Source organism: Saccopteryx bilineata, chromosome 7 (genome assembly GCF_036850765.1).
Source record: "Saccopteryx bilineata isolate mSacBil1 chromosome 7, mSacBil1_pri_phased_curated, whole genome shotgun sequence".
Lineage (NCBI taxonomy): Eukaryota > Metazoa > Chordata > Mammalia > Chiroptera > Emballonuridae > Saccopteryx > Saccopteryx bilineata.
This window is the reverse complement of record NC_089496.1, coordinates 83,090,033-83,109,383: the sequence shown is the minus strand read 5'-3', so window position 1 is coordinate 83,109,383 and position 19,351 is coordinate 83,090,033. Positions and strand designations below refer to the sequence as shown.

Genomic DNA, 19,351 nt, shown 5'->3' with positions numbered 1-19,351 from the left:
TATATGCTTCTGTAGCATTTCTTCCTTGTTGAAATTCGTAAAAATTACAGTGGCGTAAATGAACTTTATCAGTAGCCATGGGTACACTATTGCTTCACACATAAGACTAACGTGAACCAACTTTGTTTTAGTTAATTTGCTACGTCAGTATGTATACATTAAGTGATAAAAATAGAGAGGCACACATGTGCCAAATAAACATGTGCTTACGTGTCCAAACTTGTGATAGAAACGGAGAAACGGACAGAACTTTCCGGTAGACCTGATATTTTGACAACACTTCTTCAGGAAGATTGTTTTGTTTAAACTCTCCACCTCCAGTCTTTGAGTGTATCTGTGATCTGTGTAGTGGGTATAAACACGCAATACTAAGATGAGAACAAGCTAGATATATAGCTTCTGATATACTGGTTTTACTTAGTTATGAACAATAAAGCTACTTTTTGGTGGCTAACCTGGTTAATTTTATGCATAAATATTTTTAACGAGACAATATTTTGTTCTTTTCTTGCCTTTGTTTGGGGGCTCTAGATCGTGTCCAGCCTGCAGCCATCAGTCATGTTCGTTCCTGGAGCAACATCCCCTTTATCACCGTGCCCCTCAGTCGCGCACACGGCAAGTCCTTTGCCCACCGCAGTGAGCTGAAGCACGCCAAGAGAATCGTGGTGAAACTCGGAAGCGCCGTGGTGACCCGAGGGGATGAATGTGGCCTGGCACTGGGACGCCTGGCATCTATTGTTGAGCAGGTAATTGCCAAGATGGGAAATTCTACTGAACTAAAATAAAGTTTTTAAGCTGTCAGTTCAGGTTTATCAGCTTGAACCAATGATCTTGATTTGAGTGCAATCCATTTAACCCAGTCTGGAAACTGCCTTTCTCACTGAAGGTGCCGGTGGGAGACAGCTTCCCGGGGTGTCGTGGAGTAGAGCTGATTCCGTCAGTTCATTCTTCAGGCTACTTGGTAATAAGGAGCTGTGTGTGTCAGTGATTCTTAATTCTGGCTGCACATTAAAATCGCTGGGGACCTGGAGGTGTCTGGGCTTCACGCTCAATCATTTCATATGTATCTCTGTGGTGGGACTCAAACACCCATGTGTTTCTTGTCTTTGTTTGTTTGTTTGTTTGTTTTTTAAGGGTGGGAAGGGGGAAAGTCGGAGAGAGGAAGGAACAGAAAGATGAGAAGCATCAACTTGTAGTTGTGGCACTTTAGTTGTTCATTGATTGCTTTCTCATATGTGTCTTGACTGAGGGGCTCCAGCTGAGCCAGTGACCCCATGCTTAAGCTGGTGAGCCTGCACTGAAGCCAGATGAGCCTACGCTCAAGCCAGCATCCTCGGGGTTCTGAACCTGGGTCCTCTGTGTTCCAGTTCAACACACTACCCACTGCACCACCACCGGTTAGGCCAACACCCATGATTTTAACATTTCCCAGGTGACTCTAATATATAGTTAGGGTTGAGAACTCAGGTGGATGTGTATAAATATTGAATTTCGCTTTTTTTTTTTTCTAATTAGCCCAATAATCTTGAAATAAATATGAGCTATCATTGCAAAGATTTTCCAAGTCCACATATTGAGGGCTCACCATACTCCACAGAGACTACCCATTGTGAGGCTTTCATTTATTTATTTTATTATTATCTTTTTTTAGATTGCATTTATTGATTTGAGAGAGAGAGAAAGAGAGAGAGAGAGAGAGAGATGGCAAGAAGAGGGAAAAGGATCAACTCATTAGTAGTTGCTTCTCATATGTGCCTTGACCAGGCAGGCTCGGGGTTTCGAACCAGTGACCTCCGCGTTCCAGGTCAACGCTCTATCCACTGCACCTCCACAGGTCAGGCGAGGCTTTCATTTAAAAGCAAAGGGTACAGGCAGCCAGAGAGAGAATGCAAACAAATACTGGGGGTCTGAGAGACAGATAAGCCCCTTTGTACAAGCCCCCTGGGTCCTGTATGGAGACAGGCTCACACTCTGTCCCAGATTGAATCACGAGAGATCTGTGTGCGGAATCTTAGCTTTGGAAGGGCTCAAGGCAGAGGTTTCCGGTGGGGATTTAATGCTCCACTGGCCGTGCAGTCAAACCAGGCTGACTGCAGGTTCTCAGTAAAGAAACTGCCCTCGGACTTTAAACATGTCACAAATCCTACTAGCCTTATCTTTGCCAAAGAGGAAGGATCAGCAGACTTTTTCTGTAAAGGACAGACAGTAAGTATTTTAGGCTTAGTAGGCCATATGGTCTGTCTCAGTTACTCAGTTCTGCCATTGTAGTACAAAAGCCACCTTGGAGGATTGTAAATGAATGAGCATGGCTGTGCTCCAGTAATAATGTGTTTCTGAAACCAGGTACGGGTCATGTCATATTTGACCTTTAGGCCATAGTTTGCAAACCACTGAGCAAGAGTAAAAAATTAGACATCCTGCCTGACCAGGTGGTAGCACAGTGGATAGAGGGTTGGTCCAGGATGCTGAGGACCCAGGTTCGAAACCTTGAGATCGTCGGCTTGATTGCAGGGTTGCTGGCTTGAGCAACATGACCCCATGGTCACTGGCGTGAGCCCAAAGGTCACTGGTTTGAAGGCCAGGGTCCCTGGCTTGAGCAAGGGGTCGCTGGCTTAGCTGGAGCTCCCCAGTCAAGGCACATATGAGAAAGCAGTCAGTGAACAATTAAGGTGCTGTAGCTATGAGTTAATGCTTCTCATCTCTCTCGCTTTCTGTCTATCTGTCCCTCTTGCTCTCTCTCACTAAACAAACAAACAAAAAACCAAAACAAAACAGGCATCCTGGAGATGAAGCTAGAGATTTTCCATTCTGGCTGTAACTCCTCTCTCCTTTATAACCATAACCGTATTTTTAGTCATTACAACAACTTTACTGAGGGGTTGTTATTAGAAAACTGCTAAGCTGAAATTTCATGGCATTTTCTTCTTATATTTTCTATACTAAACAATTATCAAATCTGCCTCCCAGATTGAGTCCATCTGATCAATTCAATTTAGCAAATACTTGTCTCAGCTGCCTTTTGATGGGCTGAACAGGTCTCTAACAGTTCTCTCTGCCCTTGGGGGGCCAGGTCTGGGACTCCCCAAACAATTAGATGATTATTTAAAGCAGTAAGTTTTCAAATGAACGGGCCCAAATGACAGTGACTGATGGATGGAGATGGGAAACTCAAATGACCGTGTGGTTTTTCTTGGGGCTTCTTGAGAGAGCTGGACTCAGCCTGGGCATTGCGACTGCTTGGCTTTGTACCCACAGAGGGAACTGTCCCAGGTTGCTAAGTGCACAGTGTGAGCAGGGCCCTGGCATTGTGCAGCCCAGTGCTTCTGGGGAAGGAGAGGCTCTACAAGTGGATTCCAGGTGGGAGGATCAGACCGGGAATGAGTGTGGCATGCTGGCGGGCCAGGGAGGAGCTGAGCGTGTAAGCAGTAGTGATCTTTTCGGAGAGCGGGAAATAGAGTGGATCTTTCCTTCAGGCAGGACTTTGGCAAGGTAAAGAAATTGTGTTCAATCTCAAAAGCAGTTTGAAGTATTTGAGCAAAGGAGAAAGTTGATGAAAACGGTGGGGAGAACCTGGTAATGATTTCTTAGGTCACCGGCTCCTCTGCTAGAGACACTCATGGACCTAGTGCAAGGTCTTTCTAGACCAGGGCAGTGCTCCTATGTCTTGTCCAAGGCATCTGATCCTGTTAGATGGACGCAGGAGCCAACGTAAAGTGGTTTCCACCGGCCAGAGATGGGAAGATGATTACCGCAGTGAATTTAAACACATAAACTTGTTTAACTCCATGAATTCGTAATGAAACTTTAACTCCATGGTCATCTTTGGAGGATACTAAGAGGAACTATTAATTATTTTGCAGACTGGTATATAAAGGGAGAGAGACACACATCTCTCCTGCCTTTCCTGACAAATGATACCTCAAGGTGACCAAATAGTTCATGAAGAAAAATTTCCCTTTATGGAAGTGTTCAGCCTGTGAATGAATTCGGATATCAGCATTTTTGCAGCCCTAATAATTAATAGGTCTTCGTGATGATCATAAACAGCTGCTAATATCACAAAAAGAAAGATAACCAGGCATTATGTATCCCTTTGATGGATACCACAACCTATAAATTCTTGATAAGACAAATCAAGCCTCTATACCCAAGCAGGAAAATTGAGGCTGGGAAACCCTAAAGGACAAACAACCTAGTTTATTTAACAAAATATTGCAAAAAAAATGCTGGAGGAGGTACCTGTGGATTAAGAGATATAAGAGACATTTCAGTTCATTGAAATGTATGGGCTGAATTTGCACCTTAGTTTGAGCAAGCTGAAAAAATTGAAGAAATGTGAGCACTGACTTGATATGATATTAAAGAATTATTAAAATGTTTTAGATGACAATGGTTTTATGGATATGTTCCCTATCCTTTAGTGATTACTGCTGAAAAATTTATAGATAAAATTACATGTCTGGCCCTGGCTGGTTGGCTCAGTGGTAGAGCGTCGGCCTAGCGTGCGGAGGACCCGGGTTCGATTCCCGGCCAGGGCACACGGGAGAAGCGCCCATTTGCTTCTCCACCTCTCCGCCACGCTTTCCTCTCTGTCTCTGTCTTCCCCTCCTGCAGCCAAGGCTCCATTAGAGCAAAGATGGCCCGGGCGCTGGGGATGGCTCTGTGGCCTCTGCCTCAGGCGCTAGAGTGGCTCTGGTCACAATATGGTGACGCCCAGCATGGGCAGAGCATCGCCCTCTGGTGGGCAGAGTGTCGCCCCATGGTGGGCGTGCCGGGTGGATCCTGGTCGGGCGCATGCGGGAGTCTGTCTGACTGTCTCTCCTTGTTTCCAGCATCAGAAAAATGAAAAAAAAAAAAAAATTACATGTCTGGGACCTTGAAATTTGTATTTAAATAATGGTGGAGCTATACAAGGAATGTTGGAAAGTGAGTAATTGGCCATGAGAGATAGTTGAAGATGGGTGATGAGTGCATGGAAGTTTCTAATACTGTTCTTAAGACTTTGGTTTAGTATGAAATTTTCTATGATAAAAGGTTATTTTTTAAAATCATGTTTTATCATGGCTGTGAGTTCCAGGTTATAGGATTCAAGCATCAGGAAGAAAAGACAGATTTGGAATATTGACTTCATTTGCATCTTGAATCTTTTATTTTTTCATGTGGGTCTGTCCAAGATAGGGAACAAAGTGACTGGATTCTAGGCAGACAGAACAGGTGAGTGTCTGTCTCTGATCTAGACAATTTGAGAAGCCATCTGTTAAGTTTATGTTGCAATTCCTAGCTCCAGACTTCTGGTCTTTTTTTCCTATAACATAGACCTTCTGTAGATACCCAACTTCAGCAGATACCATCAAGCCCTTTTGATGCCACATCTGGCTGCACACCAGAATCCTTTACTAAAAACTTCTGATATCTACCTGTCATCTGCTTACCAGATTTGAGTCAGCATTTAATAATTTGTATTTTTACCAAGCAATCGGTGATTCTTCCCAGGGCCAGCCCAGTGCTGGTCCATAAACCAGCATTTGGGATACACTCAATTGTCCATCCTACCTGAGTTTCTTATAAAGAGAGGACAGAGATATAACAAGCGACTTCCTCTGTTTTCTTCCTCAATGTCAGGTGTCAGTGCTACAGAATCAAGGTCGAGAGATGATGCTGGTAACCAGTGGAGCCGTAGCGTTTGGCAAGCAGCGCTTGCGCCACGAGATCCTTTTGTCTCAGAGCGTGCGGCAGGCCCTGCACTCTGGGCAGAACCAGCTGAAGGAGATGGTGAGTGCTGCTTTCCCCGCTGGAGTCGGGCTCCTCAGGCCTCCTCCCCTCACCCCAACCGCACCTTGTCTACCGGTGTGTTGCAGGCAATTCCTGTCTTAGAAGCCCGAGCCTGTGCAGCCGCGGGACAGAGCGGACTGATGGCCTTGTATGAAGCCATGTTCACACAGTACAGCATCTGTGCTGCCCAGGTGAGAGGCTGGCCTTCGCAAGGGGGTGAAGGACCCACTAGGGAGATTCCCACGGAGCAAGAAGATTATGGGCGGGGCTCTGGGGCCCGATGACCAGGAGACAGTCTCTGCTTCACTAATTGCTAGTTGAGGGATCTGGAGAAAGTTTTTTGGGGGAGTGGAGGCATCCACTCTTGTGCCCATCTCTTCATCTGAAAAATGAAGATAATATCAGTGTCTACTTCAGAAGGTTTTCCACAGGCTTAATGAGAAAGTATATTAAAAGCATTTAATACAGTGTGTAGTACAAAGTGTGCTCCTAAGTGTTAGCGCTGATTGTTACTAGTACATCTTAGGGCTACCACAACCGCTAATACTTCTGAAGATAGGAAAGTTAGATGTCTTTATTTCATTGGCAACTTTGGCTTTAGCTGGCTTGCTTCACTTGGCACCTGATTGCCTTATATAACAGATATCTACTAAGAATTGACGGTAAGAAGGAATGGTGGTGTCTGGTTGGATTTTTCATTCATTCAGCAAATATTTTTTGAGCATCCACGGTGTTATCAGGGAATCTGTTACGTATTGGGGATACTGTGTGAAGAAATTAGCCCTTATGAATTTTGTAGGGTTGCCTCTGAATGTTCTAGAATTTTTTTACCTTTTTTTTTTTAACCTAAATTCCAGATTTTTTTTTATTTTTTTTTTGCAAGAGAGAGAGGGGACAGACAGGAATGGAGAGAGATGAGAAGTATCAACTTATAGTTGTGGCACCTTAGTTGTTCATTGATTGTTTTCTCATATGTGCCTTAACTGAGGTGCTCTAGCCGAGCCAGTGACCCCCTGCTTAAGCCAGTGACCTTTGGGCTCAAGTCAGCAACCATGGGGTCATGTTTATGATCCCACGCCCAAGCTAGTGAGCTCACACTCAAGCTGGCAACCTCGGGGTTTTGAACCTGGGTCCTTAGCATCCTAGGCCAATGCTCTATCCACTGTGCCACTGCCTGGCTAGGTAAGAATGTTTTTCATCAACTAAACAACTACACACTGACTAGAAATACCTTAAATATCAAAAAACAACTGAAAAAAATCTAACTCCCCAGGTTATTATTTTCTTTTTTTTTTTAATAAATTTTAATTAATTTTAAAGGGGTGACATCAATAAATCAGGGTACATGTCCAGGTTATCTTGTCGTTCAATTATGTTGCATACCCATCACCCAAAGTCAGATTGTCCTCCGTCACCTTCTATCTAGTTTTCTTTGTGCCCATCCCCCTCCCCCTTCAGGTTATTATTTTCAAACTCCTTTGCTGCCTCTGATCCATTTGCACAGGTGTTACTTTGCACAGGTGATGTTACTTTACACAGGTGGTGTTACATATACGTCCTTTCAGCTTTTGCTCTCCTTCCTATTGCTTTGTTTCCCCATCATTTTCACAGCTGTTATTCAGTGATGTTCTGGTTTGATACCAGAATGTCTTGGAAGAATGAGCTGAGACAGAAAGGTATGGACTTGTCCACCTGTTTCCTTTCGTCTTAGATCTTTTTCCTGTTAGCATAAATACAACAGAAATCTCTGTCACCTTTTCTTATCAGCTTTCTTCTCTGCCACAATCCACTGATAATTTTAATCTTTAATTTTTTTTAAAGTGCCTGGAGCCAGGTTTTGCTTTTTCCCCAGGTTTGATTTTTTTTTTTTTTTTTGAGGTGTTTTGGTTGGTTGGTTTTACTGGAAGTCACATTAAAAGTCAGTGCACATGAGCCCCCATTGTTTCCATGAATGTTGGTGTGAAAGAGTCCCACCCCCTCCACTTTCCCATAGGCCTCCATTCGTGGGCCCTTCTCTCCGGCCTCTGCCTTCCCCCGTGATCTTAGCTACCACAAATCTTGCTCTTTGTACTTGATCCTGTGGTTCTTTACTAATTCTTTTTTTTGAAGACCTTTTTCAGTGGCTTTTGGGACTCTCCAGAAAGTTGTTGGGTTAAAGAACTAAACAAGTACAGCAGCTTATTTTTTCTTCATAGAAATGAGACTGATTTGCATGTTAACAGGTTGTCCTTCTCCACTTTCCACTCTCAGGGCTCTTGTCTCCTACCTCTTGTTTGTTAAATGGTTTGAGCGACAGGTATTTTCTTTCACTGGACCTTTATACCTGCTGCTTGCCCCTCCTACACGCACGTGTTTACTTTTATTGTGTGACCTTTCACCACCAGGACTAGAATCTATATGTTTGCCTTTGACCAGTACTGTTCCCTACAAGACTAAACTTCCGAAAAGGAGTTCATGGTCTGGTCTATCCTTACAAAAATATGTCCCATTCCAGCTTCCCCAAGCTATCAATATTTTTAATCTCCATCCCAGCAGCTGGTACAGGGCCTGACATTTCAGAGTTACTCAATAAATTTTTTATTGAATGAGTGAGTGAATTATTTCCCTTAGACATGTTACTGTTTTGTCTCCATCACCCATGTTTTATGTCATTCAGATTACTGTTATCTTAGTTACCATGGCCTACCCTGGGTCAGGGCTTAGTGTTGTTGTGAGTCGGGGGCGCAAAGAGAGGTCAGCAGACAAAATCATCGTGGACTAGCAAAGGACCGCCGCTCGCTCAGGCAAATGGCGCCGAGTTCGCGCTGTGTTGTATTTTTATTCACAATATTTCAGAAAGCTTGTTTACTTAGAAATTGGCATAGTGTCAAGCATAACCTTTACTTAAAGATACATGGAATACACCTGCATGATAGCTTAGCAACAATACAGTATCAAAAGGCGTTAATTGCTATTGCTTCTATGGTTCCCACAACATTCTTTATCTCAAGGGATAACCTTGAAAGGAACAGAAATCTTAGGAGAATGTTTTACTGAGAAAAAAGCCCAGCAACCGCTTTCAGTCACATAGACCTGTTTCAGTGACCCGCCTTTGAGTCACAAAACAATGCTCTTGGCAAAACATTCTTTTCTTATTGGCCGTGTTCCCACCCAAGGCCATGCAATGGGTTATTCCACTACAGTTTAGCTTTCCACTCTTTCCTTCCTTCTTGACCACCTCTCTCCAACCATTCTTTCTTCGGCCTGCCTTACACCACAAGAACCCTCTTCCTTAAACATCAGAGGCTTTTCGGTGAAACGTATGCATGAGCTTCAGGGTTTGTTGCCATTTAGTTTCTTGCCATCGTCCCCATTACCTTTCTCTTTTGCTGAACACTGTGGACTCAAGCAGGGAAGCAGAGCTGACCGCCAGCCCCATTCCCAGCTCTCCGCTCTGCCTCTGAGCAGCGTGTGTCCTCCCCTCCCCTGAGCTAAGTTATGTTTGGCCCTTCTTTCAGTTTGCTTCTAACCATTCACTTCCATAACCCTCTCAGGTTAATCCCACATGCTCACGTCTCTGTTAACTGCAGTGTGCCTGGGCTGCCAGGCACGCACAGTGACGACACAGTCCTGTTTCCTTGTCTCCCATACACTTTTCCCAGCGAGGTAAAGCGTTCATTCATTGGCTCACCAGATGTTTCAGTGCCTGCGATGGCCAGACCCTGAATCAGATGCGAGGATACCAAGATACTTTAGAAATTAATGGCAGTCATTAGTTTCCCCACTATCCCTCCAAAGTAGGTACATTAATTTTCTTAATTTTGTAAATGGATGAGATTTGGTAACTGACTGAGAATTACTTTTGCAAGAAGACCTCCAAGTGACTAAATTTTTCAACATCTCTGGGAGACTTGGGTAAGCATCCAAAAATTTGTGTTTCGTTCCAGTCTGTATGGGACCTGAGAAGCCTAAAGTTTGACTCTTCCAGTTTTAACATCTCTTGTGTGCATTCCTAGGAATTTCATCATTTTTCTCCCTCCTGCGTTTTTGATCTATTTAAACCTTGTAGATTTTGGTGACCAATTTGGATTTCCACGATGAACAGAAGCGCCGGAACCTCAACGGGACACTTCATGAGCTCCTCCGAATGAACATCGTTCCCATTGTCAACACAAATGATGCTGTTGTCCCGCCAGCTGAGCCCAATAGTGATCTCCAGGGGGTAAATGTGGGTAAAATATGTCTAAGGGTCGAGCATGCTGGAGACACTAATGCCACGCTATGCTGCATGTACTAACACTGGAGGTTTGGCGCTAAAAGGCGGAGAGACTGGGAGAGAAGATGGCATTGTGAACATGGTGCATAAGCTCTTCTGGAATGGAAGGGTTTCACGCAGCAGGGGGAGGTGTGATAGTGGTCTGAGACGGTGCTGTCAGCGTGGCTGTGTGTGGCAGTGGGTAGAAGGGTGCATGTTTGGAAAGCGGGGTTGCCAGCAGGCCTGGTGTTTTGCAGATGGAAGGGGCCTGCGAAAGCTGTCCACCACTTACTCAGGGTCATTAATTTTGCCTGCCGGAGCGTAGCTGAGTGCTTTTGTGAACCTCTGTTTGAATTGTGTAGCTCACTCACTCACTCACTCACGACTTTTTACCTGCATTCCAGGTTATTAGTGTTAAAGATAATGATAGCTTGGCTGCCCGGCTGGCTGTGGAAATGAAAACTGACCTCTTGATTGTTCTTTCAGATGTAGAAGGTACAAGTAATGCCTTTTTTTTTTTTTAATCCAGCCTTTGTTTTAAATACTGCACGTGTGAGCACATGAGTTTCTCTCTTTGAGTCCTGCTGATCCTTTTTGTTACGAACCATTATTTTTTGAGCCATGTGGGCTGACAAAGGGTTTTTATGACTCAGAAGAAGATGGGGGAGTCTGGGAGAAGCAGTTTAAATGCTGAAAGGTTGTCATTTTCAAGCACTTTAGTTTCACTTCTCATATCAACTTTATGGACATATAATACACATACCATACCATCCATCTATTTAAAGTTTACAATTCAATGATTTTAAGTGTCTTCATACAGTTCTTCAACCTTCACCACAATTTTAGAACATTTTTATCACCACAGCAAGGATCCCATGCCTATTAGCACTCCTCACTTCCCCACAAACTCTCCCGCCCAACACGACCTTCAGTCTACATTGTCTTTATTGATTTGCCTGTTCTGGATATTTTATATAAGTGGAATCATACACTAATGCCACTTTGAACCTTCATGTACAAAGTGTGAACATGTTTTTTTATTTCACCTGGGAGCAGAATTATTGGATTATATGGTGTAACTATATGTTTAGCCTTTGGAAGAAGTGCCAGACTGTTTTCCAAACCATGTATACCATTTAATCGTGTAAACCATTTCCAAAATGGCATGAAATATACCATTTTATATTCCCAGTCACAATGTCTAAGGGCTCTTGTTTCTCTATATCCTCACCAATACTTACCTTTTGTCTGCCTTTTTTTTTCTTTTGGTGACAGAGACAGACAGAGAGAGGGACAGATAGGGACAGACAGACAAGAAGGGAGAGAGATGAGAAGCATCAATTCTTCGTGTGACTCCTTAGTCTCCATAGTTATTCATTGATTGCTTTTTCATATGTGCCTTGACCGGGGGACTGCAGCAGAGCGAATGACCCCTTGCTGAAGCCAACAACCTCGGGCTCAAGCCAGCAACCTCGGGCTCAAGCCAGCAACCTTGGGCTTCAAGCCAGTGACCTTTGGGCTCAAGCCAGTGACCATGGGGTCATGTCTGTGATCCCACGCTCAAGCCAGTGACCCCACACTCAAGCTGGTGATCCTACACTCAAGCCAGATGAGCCCATGCTCAAGCCGGCAACCTCGGGGTTTCAAACTTGGGTCCTCCGCATTCCAGTCCAGTGCTCTATCCACTGCGCCACCACCTGGTCAAACTATCTGCCTTTTTGATTAGAGCTGTTCTAGTGAGTGTGAAATGATACATCATTGTGTTTTTGATCACTTTTTTTTTTTTTTTTTCCTGAAGCCGGAAACAGGGAGAGACAGTCAGACAGACTCCCGCATGCGCCCGACCGGGATCCACCCAGCACGCCCACCAGGGGCCACGCTCTGCCCACCAGGGGGCGATGCTCTGCCCCTCCGGGGCGTTGCTCTGCCGCGACCAGAGCCACTTTAGCGCCTGGGGCAGAGGCCAAGGAGCCATCCCCAGCGCCCGGGCCATCTTTGCTCCAATGGAGCCTTGGCTGCGGGAGGGGAAGAGAGAGACAGAGAGGAAGGAGGGGGGTGGGGGTGGAGAAGCAAATGGGCGCTTCTTCTATGTGCCCTGGCCAGGAATCAAACCGGGGTCCCCCGCACGCCAGGCCGACGCTCTACCGCTGAACCAACCGGCCAGGGCCCGATCACTTTTTGTTTTTAATGTCATTAATGAGGCAGATTATTTTAAATTGGAGCCAATGCAGAAAATCCAGGCTGTGTGGCTATTATATCTTCATTGTCACTCTAGTCCTTTCTCCCTCCTCGTGGAGGGGCCCCTCTTTTCTCTAGTTTGACTCTCCATTCACTCTTCCCACTTTGCTGAACTGTTCCCATTTACATTTGGATCCATGCGGAATATGGCAGCTCTGTCAGAAATGAGCCAAACTTAATAGGACCCCCAAATTTATCATTACATTCCCAAGAGGTCAGGAGACCTGCCTAGTTCCCAGCCCACGCCCCAGGCAGGTTAACGTGGCAGGATTTGTTCTCCGGTTCGCGCTCTAGCTGGGTAAGGTCAGAGCAGGGCTGCAGGGCCAGAGAGAGGTGGGTTGATCACTCTCCTGCCCACGTGGGAGATCCGGGAGTCCGTACAGATGTGTCAGTGTCTTCACCTGTAGGAAGTCTTGGCACTGTGTTTACCCACTGTGGATGTGAAATCTCAGGATAGTAATGGCTAATTTGGGGTAAGAGTGAACCATCCTAGAGGAGAAGGCATTTCAGTTCTTCAACAGATTTTTTTTTTTATTAAATCTTTTCTATTAAATTTTTACTGTGTGAAGCAGTGCTGGGTACTTTATAAGTGTTGATTTATTTAATCCATGTTACAACCCTGCAAAATAGGGAAGGAAGCCCAGTTATTCAGATGAAGAAATTAAGTTTTAAATTCACATCAATTAAATGGCTTATCCAAACTCACATAGCTAGTATTTGGCAGAGGCCAATTTTAAATCTTACTCTTTTCAATTAAAAAATCTTCACTTGGCCCGGTCTGTGTAGCTCAGTTGATTGGAGTGTCGCCTCAGTGCACCAAGGTTGTGGGTTTGATCCCCAGTCGGCACATAAAAGAATCAACCAATGAACATATAAATAAGTGGAACAACAAATTGATGTTTCTCTTTGTCTCTTTCTTCCTTCCTCCCTACCTTCCTCTCCCCTTCCTCTGTCTCCTTTCTTAGTAAAAGTAAGTAAATAATAAATCTCTACCCTATTCCCTCTGAAGGATGTGAATTTGTGAGATCAATATATAAAACCCAATATGAACTAGACTCAGTGAACAGTTTTTCTGTAGCCCTATTCAGCAAAATTGGCTATCACAGGTTTATGCTTTTAACTCTTAATTGGTTATCCACTGAATGTTGATTTTTAGAAAATATCAGGCCCTGGCTGGTTGGCTAAGTGGTAGAGCATTGGCCCAGCATGTGGATGTCCCAGATTCAATTTTCCAGTCAGGGCACACAGGAGAGGTGCCCATCTACTTCTCCACCCCTCCCGTCCCCCCTCTTGCTTTTCTCTCTCTCTCTCCCTCTCCCTCTCCCTCTCCCTCTCCCTCTCTCCCTCTCTCCCTCTCTCCCTCTCTCCCTCTCTCCCTCTCTCCCTCTCTCCCTCTCCCCCCCTCTGCGGCCATGGCTTGATTGGAGTGAGTTGGCCTTGGGCACTGAGGATGGCTCCATGGCCTCTGCCTCAGGTGCTAAGAAGAGCTTGGTTGCTGAGCAACAGAGTAGCGCCCCAGATGGGCATAGCATCATCCCCTAGTGGCCTTGCTGGGTGGATCCTGGTCAGAGCACATGCAGAAGTCTGTTTCTACTTCCCCTCCTCTCACCGAATTAAAGGAAAAGGAAAAAAATTTATATACACACACACATATACATATATCAGAATTTTAAATATCCTCTGTGTGGGTTTGAGAGGCTGCTAATAAAGGAAAAAGAGTAGTACACAAAAATATCAGAATGCTAGGACCTCTATATGTCTCTGGAGAAATTTTGGCTTAGAATTGTCTAACCTTTTCTATCCTGTTTATTGTATGAAGCAAGAACAGCCTCCTCAGAATCCAAGCCTGTAGCCTCAGTGCACAGTATCTTCTGGGAAGAACTCACCCTAAATCCTGGGAGCTGTGAAGGGTTGGGTTGAGGTGGACAGAGGCTGTGAGAGGTGACTTCCCCTGTTACCGCTGCACACCAACTTGTTCTTACTGGACACCAATTTCCTCCCTCCTCTGACCCCCACTCCCCTAGAAAGGATGTGTACAGCAGGGCTGTGTTAAAGGTCTGGGATAGTGGAGCAGAGGGGTGTATTTTAGCATAAGAAAAGCAGTACGTTAAAGCCAGAAGCATCCCTGCCCTAAAGGTCCTGCAGCCAGTCCCCGACCAGGTGCCCTTCCTGTCTGTGTCCCCCTTGGCTTTATTGTGACACCAGTTCTTCAAGCCCCTCTTCTCCTTCCATGGCTCCGAATTGCTCGAAGTGAAATTGTGAGAATTTTAAATTTGGATTGTATGGGCCCTGGCCGGTTGGCTCAGCGGTGGAGCATCAGCCTGGCGTGCGGGGGACCCGGGTTCGATTCCCGGCCAGGGCACATAGAAGAAGCGCCCATTTGCTTCTCCACCCCCCCCCCTTTCCTCTCTGTCTCTCTCTTCCCCTCCTGCAGCCAAGGCTCCATTGGAGCAGGGATGGCCCGGGCGCTGGGGATAGCTCCTTGGCTTCTGCCCCGGACGCTGGAGTGGCTCTGGTCGTGGCAGAGCGTGGCCCCTGGTGGGCGTGCCGGGTGGATCCCGGTCGGGCGCATGCGGGAGTCTGTCTGACTGTCTCTCCCCGTTTCCAGCTTCAGAAAAATACAAAAACAAACAAAAAATTTAGATTGTATGCATGTAACATTTCATGTAACTCTTATTTCATGCCACTGTGCTCAGTTATAAAGGGACCTAGCCTTTGTGGTGATTACTCCAGACTGAATGCGAGAGTCACGCGCTCTTCTGCTGACTCAGCCTGACCTTCACATGGCTCACCCACAGCGTGGGGCGTGTGATTAGGGTGCTGTGAGAGTTAATGAGAACCAGTTTCACATTTCATCCTGCTGGGAAATAGTCACATTAAACAGTGGATGGCTGCTCTGCTCTTTCTGCAGCAGTCACTCGCCCCTTAAGGTTCCGCATCATAAATAGCAATGGCGGGGAGGAAGACAGCTTTCTGGTAGACTGTGGGCAGGGCTAATGCATTTTGTGCCAAGGATATGGCCATGCTCTGATGCTGGCAAACATTTATTAAGCCCAGTAATAAAAGTATATAAGGCAAGTCTGACCAGGTGGTGGTACAGTGGATAGAGCATCGACCTGGGACTCTGAGGACCTAGGTTTAAAACCCCGGTGTTGCCGGCCTGAGCATGGGCTCATCTGGCTTGAATGCGAGGTCGCCAGCTTGAGTGTGGGGTCATAGGAATGACCCCCATGGTCGCTGGCTTGAACCCAGAGGTCAGTGGCTTGAGCAAGCGGTTACTGGTCTGGCTGGTGCCCCCTGGTCAAGGCACATATGAGAAATAATGAACAGCTAAGGTGCTGCAACTACAACTTGATGCTTCTCATTTCTCTCCTTTCCTGTCTCTCTGTCTCTCTCTCTGTTGCTCACAAAAAAAAACAAATGCGTAAGGCAAGTCCTCCTAGAGCTGTTTCTCAGTGTGGGGGTACTCCGGTGGTTTCTTGTTCTCTTTTTTGGGTTGTGCTGGTGGAACAGTGGAGTCCGTCTGAATGAATTAAGTACAGAGCGGTTGGCAGTGCCTGGGAGGCTCCCCTGGGGGACACGTACTTCATTAAAGCAGTATTATCATCTCTGTTTACTTTTAGGCCTCTTTGACAGCCCGCCAGGCTCAGATGATGCGAAGCTCATTGATATATTTTATCCTGGAGATCAACAGTCTGTGACATTCGGAACCAAGTCAAGAGTGGGCATGGGTGGCATGGAGGCCAAGGTGAGACTCTGGTTGGTGCCTTTACATGACTAACAGTTATAAAACCGGACCCTGTTGCGTCGTCTTTACTTTTGTAATTGTTTGGGGCTGAGGGTTCCCATACTAGACACATACAGTCCTGCATACACACATATCTAAACAGGGGCTTAGTGCACTTCGTGTCCCAGTATTTAGTCGTGTCTGTGCATGCAGTCTTCTTACTGATGCTCTAGAGAGTGTTCATATTGTAAACTCCTTAAGGGCAAGGTCTATATAGTTTTCATAATTCATAAGTTCTCTAATATAATTAGCTCAGATATTTTTTTGATGAAATCTAGCAAAAATTCTCTCCCTATTAATTGTTTTAAGAAGTTATACCCTAAGGCAGGGGTCCCCAAACTTTTTACACAGGGGACCAGTTCACTGTCCCTCAGACCATTGGAGGGCCGCCACATACAGTGCTCCTCTCACTGACCACCAATGAAAGAGGTGCCCCTTCTGGAAGTGTGGTGGGGGGCCGGATAAATGGCCTCAGGGGGCCGCATGTGGCCCGCGGGCCGTGGTTTGGGGAAGCCTGCCTAAGGCCCTGGTTGGCAAACTGCAGCTCATGAGCCACATGCAGCTCTTTGGCCCCTTGAGTGTGGCTCTTCCACAAAAGACCACGTGCGGGCGCTACCTTGATAAGGAATGTACCTATCTATATAGCTAAGTTTTAAAAATTTGGTTCTCGAAAGAAATTTTAATTGTTGTACTGTTGCTGTTTGGCTCTGTTGACTAATGGGTTTGCCGACCGCTGCTAAGGGATGGCATCACCTATAGCAATGGCAGAGATGAGAACCAGAGTCCCCTTTACAAAAGCTAAAAGTTCTCAACTTCTGGGTAAAAGCCAGACTGGACACTCAGTTGAGGCACGGTAGGTCACATGTAGAAGTCGTGGGTCACAGTTCAGAGTCTTAGGACACGCTGAGCACAAGGGACAGACTGGTTCATCCTTGGGCAGCACGTGCCACAGTCGGGCTGGGAAGGGCGCCTAGGCTGGGTGTGTTTGAGCTGAATCATCCCTTTTATACTGAAATTGCTCAGTATCACATTGTATTTTATACTTTTCTGCAAATGTAAAGTGCAGGTGACTAGACCCTGCGAAGATCAGAATCTCACCTTGGGTCTGACCTCTCCTGGTAGGTGAAGGCAGCCCTCTGGGCTCTGCAGGGCGGCACCTCTGTGGTCATCGCCAATGGGACCCACCCCAGAGTGTCCGGGCATGTCATCACAGACATTGTGGAGGGAAAGAAGGTTGGCACCTTCTTTTCCGAAGTAAAGCCCGCAGGTACGTAGGTCCTCGTGGAACCCTGTGTCTGTGGGGAATAGCTTCAGGTACCACGGCGAAGCCGGAGCTGAGGGCTCCTGGTCTGGGAACAGCGGTCACAAGACTGACATGCTGATGGCATGAAATATGGGTGGTTTGAACACTATTTACAAAACTGGGTTTTGCTTTGCTTTTGCAAAATATATCTAACCTGCCTAGCTAGGCCTCCTAAGTCTCTAAAATCACTAAGTTAAAGACTGTCAGCAACCATTTTATCAAGAGACATGCTAGGCCGCTGCTGGATGCCAGACACTAGTAAACACTAGAGGTGGGCAAGAGATGGTGTGTGCTCCCAAGTGGGCACAGACACCACCTTGCATTCTGATCTACATTGAGAAGTGCAAGTACGTTAGAAAATACAAGCCAAAGTGGGATTGAAAAGAACTCTAGAAGACCTGAGTCACATCGTCTACCCCAGAAATGGAAACACGTTTCTTGTGTTTGTGCCTGAGTTAACCCAGTACAGTCTATCCTTTGACCATTTCATTGGTCAGAATAATCTCCATATGTGCGACAGGCATGCTAAGACCCTGGCTGTATGGTCCATGCGTGTGCTGAGCCATGTACGTGCTGAAATAGTGACAGGGAACCAGGCTGAGCGTGATCTGATATCTGCAAATGTGCTTACAGGCCCTACTGTTGAGCAGCAGGGGGAAATGGCTCGGTCAGGAGGAAGGATGTTGGCCACTTTGGAACCAGAGCAGGTAATAACCCTAGCTGGTAAGTTTTGTTCCTTCTCGGAGTCATGCTGTGAGGTTTAGTGCACAGTTAAGCCCGATGCCTTCCTCTTTTATTTCTCGTGTCCCCCAGAGTTTTCCAAGTTACAAGTCTGATTCAGATTTGCTCTGCCTTTTGTCTTTTTCTAAAAATTTTGTTTTCCCTTTTGTCTTTTGTAGGCTAAGACCTAAGGTAACTTTTCATGACTGATGTTTGATCAAAAACATCATGAAAATAATGAGACCAGGAAGGCTCCCTAACCCTTCCATAAACTGGGCATGCAAATATAGGAAAATTACTTGTCCGGTCCATCCGAATCATCTGACTGACCTGTAAGGTAGACGCTCACCAGCCTGCCTCCGAGTCCCAGCCCAGCCCTGTCCACGAGGAATCGGTCAGTCTAAGTAGCAGAGGTGATGAGGCTGGAAGTGCAGAGAGGTCATGTGGAAGCTGGGGACTGGCTTCCCAAGGATCGGTTGTTGAGGATGGATGTGAGAGTGATATATGTAGGAAAGCAAAGGAAGAGCCTAGCTCAGCTTCTCTCTCTGTTAAACCATATTGATGCCTTCAGTAACCACCACACGGACCCCCGCATTTCCTAATCTAGGTGGGAAAGGGCAGGGTTTCTTTCAGTATCCGGGACTGTCATTTCCCCCTTGGACTGAAGTAATTAAAGAAATAATTGTCAAAAAAGAAAAACTAGGTGCAAAAACATACCTGGGAAATTACTGTATAGAACTAGTGATGTTAAATGTACTACAATACGTGTATCGTGCTGATTCAAAGTGCCCTGGCCATGTCTCCTGGGTAGACTATATAATTCCTCATACCCCCTTCCCAGCCTTGGGCCAAGGTTTGCTAATCATAATCATCAGAAGTCATAAAGAGGAAGAGAAGTGCCTGACCTGGTGGTGGCACAGTGGATAGACCGTCGGCCTGGGACGCAGAGGACCCAGGTTTGGAACCCCGAGGTTGCCAGCTTGAGCACAGGTTCACCAGCTTGATTGTGAGTCGCTGGCTTGAGTGTGGGATCATAGACGTGACCCCCATGGTCGTTGACTTGAACCCAAAGGTCACTGGCTTGAGCCCAAGGTCGCTGGCTTGAGCAAAGGGTCACTCGCTCTGCTATATACCCCCCCCCATCAACGCACATATGAGAAAGCAATCAATGAGCAACTAAGGTGCCACTACGAAGAATTGATGCTTCTCATCTCTCTCCCTTCCTGTCTGTCTGTCCCTATCTGTTTCTTTGTCTCTCTTGCCAAAAAAAAAAAAAAAAAAGGAAGAGAGATAAGAA

General features: G+C 45.9%; 1 protein-coding gene across 3 annotated transcripts in view; it reads left to right on the top strand.

The window, feature by feature from the left end:
• The window catches only part of ALDH18A1 (aldehyde dehydrogenase 18 family member A1), a 53,646-nt gene that overhangs the window by 17,089 nt on the left and 17,206 nt on the right, over window positions 1-19,351 (top strand). For 2 of the 3 annotated variants that reach the window (XM_066239497.1, XM_066239498.1), the window contains exons 3-10: window positions 532-746; window positions 5,623-5,772; window positions 5,859-5,963; window positions 9,821-9,979; window positions 10,411-10,501; window positions 15,868-15,992; window positions 17,154-17,298; window positions 17,968-18,041. In XM_066239497.1, the coding sequence (XP_066095594.1) occupies window positions 532-746; window positions 5,623-5,772; window positions 5,859-5,963; window positions 9,821-9,979; window positions 10,411-10,501; window positions 15,868-15,992; window positions 17,154-17,298; window positions 17,968-18,041 (1,064 nt within the window). The remainder of the gene's footprint in view (window positions 1-531; window positions 747-5,622; window positions 5,773-5,858; window positions 5,964-9,820; window positions 9,980-10,410; window positions 10,502-15,867; window positions 15,993-17,153; window positions 17,299-17,967; window positions 18,042-19,351) is intronic. The other variant, XM_066239499.1, reaches the window with a different exon arrangement.